The sequence below is a fragment of the Chaetura pelagica genome, unplaced genomic scaffold (assembly GCF_000747805.2).
Source record: "Chaetura pelagica isolate M959 unplaced genomic scaffold, ChaPel_1.0 scaffold20, whole genome shotgun sequence".
NCBI classification, from domain to species: Eukaryota; Metazoa; Chordata; class Aves; order Apodiformes; family Apodidae; genus Chaetura; species Chaetura pelagica.
In genome coordinates this window covers 3,236,339-3,241,800 of record NW_009951958.1, presented here as the reverse complement: position 1 = coordinate 3,241,800, position 5,462 = coordinate 3,236,339, and the positions used below count along the sequence as shown (strand labels likewise).

General features: G+C 61.1%; 2 protein-coding genes across 3 annotated transcripts in view; one reads left to right on the top strand and one right to left on the bottom strand.

The window, feature by feature from the left end:
* The window catches only part of LOC104391066 (intestinal-type alkaline phosphatase-like), a 3,483-nt gene extending 1,835 nt beyond the window's left edge, over positions 1–1,648 (top strand). Inside the window, exons 5-11 of the mRNA XM_010000294.1 lie at positions 2–155; positions 244–378; positions 468–540; positions 626–760; positions 865–1,056; positions 1,192–1,302; positions 1,386–1,648. Coding sequence (XP_009998596.1) covers positions 2–155; positions 244–378; positions 468–540; positions 626–760; positions 865–1,056; positions 1,192–1,302; positions 1,386–1,648 — 1,063 coding nt within the window. The remainder of the gene's footprint in view (position 1; positions 156–243; positions 379–467; positions 541–625; positions 761–864; positions 1,057–1,191; positions 1,303–1,385) is intronic.
* Positions 1,649–2,600: 952 nt separating this feature from the next.
* Positions 2,601–5,462, bottom strand: part of ECEL1 (endothelin converting enzyme-like 1) — an 8,758-nt gene continuing 5,896 nt past the window's right edge. The window contains exons 8-17 of one of the 2 annotated variants that reach the window (XM_009999648.1): positions 5,426–5,462; positions 4,833–4,936; positions 4,679–4,737; positions 4,458–4,509; positions 4,256–4,323; positions 4,021–4,145; positions 3,742–3,807; positions 3,438–3,533; positions 2,937–3,013; positions 2,601–2,700 (exon numbers count right to left, since the gene is read on the bottom strand). The exon at positions 5,426–5,462 is cut by the window's right edge and continues 31 nt beyond it. In XM_009999648.1, the coding sequence (XP_009997950.1) occupies positions 2,601–2,700; positions 2,937–3,013; positions 3,438–3,533; positions 3,742–3,807; positions 4,021–4,145; positions 4,256–4,323; positions 4,458–4,509; positions 4,679–4,737; positions 4,833–4,936; positions 5,426–5,462 (784 nt within the window). The remainder of the gene's footprint in view (positions 2,701–2,936; positions 3,014–3,437; positions 3,534–3,741; positions 3,808–4,020; positions 4,146–4,255; positions 4,324–4,457; positions 4,510–4,678; positions 4,738–4,832; positions 4,937–5,425) is intronic. The other variant, XM_009999655.1, reaches the window with a different exon arrangement.

The window sequence follows — 5,462 nt, the reverse complement described above, 5'->3', positions numbered from 1 at the left end:
TGACGACGACACGGGTGCAGCACGCGTCGCCCTCGGGGACCTACGCCCACGTGGTGAACCGCGACTGGTACGCCGATGCCAGCATGCCCGCCGACGCCCGCACCCAGGGCTGCAAGGACATTGCCTGGCAGCTGGTCCACAACGTTGACATCAACGTGAGTACCCGTTGCATGGGTGGGGGGAGCAAGGGCAGACACCCCCTGGGCACCCCTCCTAACACTGCACCCATCTCATCCCCTCTAGGTAATCCTGGGTGGTGGTCGGAAATACATGACCCCTGTGGGGACGCCAGACCCTGAGTATCCCACCTACAAACGGGAGAATGGGATGCGTGAGGACAATAATAACCTCATTGACATGTGGCTGGAGGCACGGCCAGTGAGTGACACAAAGGGGACAGTCTCCTGGCCACAGCCCCCAGGCACAGTCCCAGGCAGCCCCTGAACCCCCATGACATTTGCCTGCAGGGTGCCCGCTACGTCTGGAACAAGACAGAGATGCTGGCCGCTGCTGCTGACCCCAACGTGAATTATTTGATGGGTAACAAATGTTCCATGTGCCGGGACCTGACAGCCACTGGGACACGTGCAGGCACTGAGGCTGTCCCCAATGCATCACCTCTCAGGGCTCTTCGAACCTGGGGATATGAAGTTCAACCAGTTGCGTGACACCACCCTGGACCCGTCACTCACTGAGATGGTAGAGGCAGCCATCACCATCCTGAGTAGGAACCCCAGCGGCTTCTACCTCTTTGTTGAAGGTAAGTCAGTGCTGGTGCCCCAAAGGGAGGTCCTACATCCAAGGGTGGGGGAAGGAGCTGGGGGTGCTGCCATCAGTCCCCAGCCCACAGGTGCCCATCTGCAGGTGGCAGGATTGACCATGGCCACCATGACGGCTCAGCCCGCAAAGCGCTGACAGAGGCGGTGGAGTTTGACCGGGCCATCGAGCGGGCAGGCAACCTGACCAACGAGGAGGAGACCCTCACTGTCATCACTGCTGACCACTCACATGTCTTCTCCTTTGGTGGCTACACCCTGCGTGGTTCCTCCATCTTTGGTAGGGCTCTGCCCCCCTGCTGGGAGCAGACCCCCATGCTGGGCACTGCTGACTCCAGGGAGCCCTGGCTGTGGCCAGAGGGGTAATATGGGGCTTCTTGGCTGATGCCCTCACTCTTCATTGCACCCTCCCTAGGTCTCGCCCCCAAGAAAGCCAATGACAAGAAGAACTACACGTCCATCCTCTATGGGAATGGGCCAGGCTACGCAGGCACCAACCGGCCTGATACAGACCATGACACAGCCAGTGAGGACACAGGGACCATGGCCACGTAGTGGGATAGAGCAGGGGGCCACCACCCCACTCACCTCCTTCTCCTGTCTCCCCAGGCCAGTTCGACTATAAGCAGCAGGCAGCCGTGCCCCTTGACTCGGAGACCCACGGCGGAGAGGACGTGGCCATCCTGGCCAAGGGCCCCATGGCCCACCTCTTCCACGGGGTGCAGGAGCAGACCTACGTGGCCCACGCCATGGCCTACGCTGCCTGCCTGGAGCCCTACACCTCCTGCCCTCAGTGGGACTCTGCCCCTGGCATGCACGCCACTCTCTTGGCTCTGCTCTTGCCCACCCTTCTCCTGCTCCTCTTCTGCTGACCCCACTGCCCTGGAGCACCCCACAGGTGGACACAGGTACCCCCCTCTCCATGGCTGCTGCACCCCCAGGTGGCTCACAGCTCTTTGGAGCATCCCTGGTCTGGATGTAGCAGCCTTGGGGCACTGAATCTCAGGCACAGGGGTCACTGCACCACCCACACAATGTTCTCAGTGTTTAATAAACATGGGATGTGATTCTGGAGGGACAGGCATGTTAAGCAGTGTGTGGGTGCCCATGCCTTGTGGGCAGGAGCCTTCTACTGCCTGTCCCCACACGACGCCCAACCATGGCCCCTTGCACCCACCCAGCATATCCAGTGCTTTATTGACCAGAAACAGCATCGAAAAATACAGCAGGTGTCCATGTCCCCATGCTCCTGGGGCAGGCTGGCATCACCCAGCCCCAAGTCCTGCCAGCTGTGCCCACCTGCTGGCAGGGCTGATGTGGGGACAGGGTGGAGCTGGCATGGGGGGTACCAGGGAGGGCACGGGACAGGAGGGCTTTTGGCACAGAGCAGCTCCACGACATCTCTGGTTCGCTCTCCCTGCCCCATCTGGTGCTGGGCTGGAGGTGGTAGGGCTGGGTAAAAGGATTGCAGTGGGTGGGCAGAAGAGGGGGTACATGGGTGCGTGGGGGGTGCTCTGCATTACCTAATTCCTCCATGGGGACTCAGAGTCCCCCCAGTTTGCAGGGCAGGGCAGGGGAAGGGTGTGGACAGGAGGCAGCTGCCTCTGGGAAGGGGCTCATGCCCACCCCAAGTGTCTCCCCACTGACCCCACAACTCTGGCATGTGCCTGTTTTTTTTTGGGGGGGTGACCCCTTGTGTCACCCAGGAGTGCCCACTTTGCCTGGAGAGTAAAAGGGGAGACAGATGGAGGTGGGGAGCAGGCAGAGGGTGACAGGGCAGGGATGGGGGACAAGGAGTGCCAGCCTGCCGGGGGGGGAGCGGCTTCACCACACAGAGCACTTGTGCACTGGGTTCATGGGTGAGTTCTTGGGGCAGTGGAAAACCCGCCCAAACTCCTCGAACTGCGAGACGCTGCCCAGGACCCTGCCAGGAGAGGAGGGAGGGGCAACTCAGAGCCAGACACCCCTTGCCCCCTTGCTGCTGCCATGCACCCCTTTTGAGGCACCCACCCCAGCAACATCCCCTGTCCCAGGGATGTGCATCCAGAACCAGCTGGTGCCAACGCCCCAAAGGGTGCCCACCCCACTTTGCATGGCACCACCAACCTTGGGAAAGGCTGGCATGCCCCCTGGCCCCCCCATTTCAGGGCCAGCTGGTACCTGTAGTGCTCTGGGGCATGCTTGTCTGTCAGCACCTGCAGGTAGATGGACTGGGATCGCCGCTTGATGCACCAGTTCTGTGGGGAGAAAGGACCCTGAGGGTGAGACAGACAGGGCGCCCCAGGACCTGGCACCCACCGGGGCACAGTGGCCCTTTGGGCTGCTGGGGGTTGTGTTTGTGGTTGTAGGGTCCCCTGGAGGTGTGAGCTGCATGGCTGTAGGGTCTGCTAGAAGATTGGGGTCATGTGCATTTGTTGCTGTGGGTTCTCTGGAGGTGATGTAGGACACATTTGTTATTTTGGGGTCCCCAGGATCTGTGGGGCTGTGCAGGGTGCTCCTTGCAGGGCTGAACCCTGTTCCCTGTGCTCATGACTTGTTGATGGAGCTGAGCCCAGCTCCAGGCCACGAGCATTGAGTCCTCCAGGGCTCTTGCCCCAGCCCCACACAGGGTGACCCTCCCTGCTCTGGTGTGTTCCATGTGTGGGGAGGGCAGGGGCTCACCTGGGCAAAGGCGATGAAGAAGAGCTGGTCATGGGTGTATTTCAGGTGGTGCAGGGGGTGCTCAGGGCCGTGCTCCCGCACCCACTTCTGGTAGGCCTGGAGAACAAGGGGTGCCCTCAGCATGCCTGCATGCTCCTTAAACCCACCCCAAACCTCCGTAACAACCAGCAAGCAGGATCATGCCCACTCGCTGATGCAGGGAGCAAGGGGGGGATGGGGGGGGTTGTCTCCTGCCCACCCAGTGCAGATGGCATCAGCAGCTGCCCCATGGAGCCATGACACCCCAGGGTATGGGGACACTTACGTAGTAGGCAAGTTTGAGCCCTCCCATGTCAGCAATGTTCTCCCCCAGTGTGTGTTTGCCGTTCACCTGCCAAGAGAGGAGAGAGGATGGGGTGAGCAGAGATGTCTCTCCCCATCCCCACCCTGTTTCTTCCTCCCTGTGCCCTGGGGAATTTCCCCACTGAGGTATGATGAGTTGTCAGGGCTTGGCAGAGCAGAATCATGCTCTCCTGCAGGCACCCAGCCCCAGCAGTGGAGAAGTGGGGACCCAGGCATCCCCCAGAGGGCCAGGGGCTCCCACCCGCTGGTTGTAGACAGTGAAGTTGTCATAGAGGTTGACGATACACTGGGCCTTCTTCAGGAACTTGCTGTACGACCGCTCTGTCCACCAGTGCACCAGGTTCCCATGCCGGTCATACTGTCCCCCTGCAGAGGGAACCAGCACCACCAGTCATGCCACGGGACCCAGGTGTCCTGCCTGGCTTCCCCCCTGCCCACCCACCTCCCACCCCAGCACGAGGTGGGGGGTTGCTCACCCCAGTCGTCGTAGCCGTGGGTCAGCTCGTGGCCGATGATGGTGCCGATCCCACCATAGTTCAGAGACCTGTTGTGGGGGCAGCAGAGGTGAGAAGGTAGAGGACACGGTGCTGGCAGGGAAGGCGGTGACCCCAGGACCTGACACCCCCATCCCTGCCCTGACACCCCCCCCCCTGCCCCATGCCCCAGCCCCACACTCACTGCGGGAACTCGGGGTCGTAGAGGGTGGGCTGCAGGATGCCAGCAGGGAACACTGGGGATACAGGAGAGCATTGCAGTTTGGGGGCAACATTGCCCTGTGCCCACCCGTGGTGTCACCCAGGACCAGGGGACCCTGCATTGTGCCCCTCTACCCCACCCCTGGCCCTTCCCACACCCCCATCCTGGGGGGGCTGAGCCCAGGGGGCCAGGCAGTGCCTCACCCATCTGGTTCTTGTTGGGCAGGTAGTAGGCGTTCAGAGCTTGGGGAGGCAGCAGCCACCTGCAAGGGGACACAGCAGTGCCAGGCTGTGGAGGCACAAGGGGGAGCATTGGTGGGGCTGTGCTGTGCCCCCCCCAGGGCAGGGGGATACCCACACAGACTTGTCCACCTCCTGCCGGATCTTCTTCACCGAGAGCCTGATGCTGAAGGCGATACTGTTGAGGATGTTCTTGAAGTAGGTCTTCTCATCCACTTCAAACTGAGGGGCACAGCTATGTCAGGGGGGGCACTAGCTCCAAATACCCACCCCAACAGTGTGGAGAGCTGGGCTGGGGTGTTCTCCCACCTCTGTGAGCCCTGAGGACACAGGGTGTGGGATTGTGGCTGTGGGTTGAATGTGGCACAAGCGTGTCCTTATGTCCCATGTTCTCTGCCCAGACAGGAAGGTGCATCTCCATCACCTCTGTAGGGTCCCATGCTGGCACCCCCACTCCTTGCTGAGGATGGGGCTGAGCTCTGGAGTTGTATGATATGGGGAAGGGGACATTGTCCAAGATCCCTGGGACAGTGTGGCACTGCCTGTATGGCTGCAGCCATGTAAGTGGTGAGCACGGTGAGCTACCAGGAGGTGGCTTGTTTTGTGGTGGTGTCTCCCTATCCCAATCTCCACAGACCCTGAGGAAGGTGTGAGGACCATCTCCCCTCTCCATGTGTCCATGCCCCTGTATGGCCCTGAGCCACCCCTTGCCTCATACTCCTTGTCAATTGCCTCTGGCTTCAGCAGG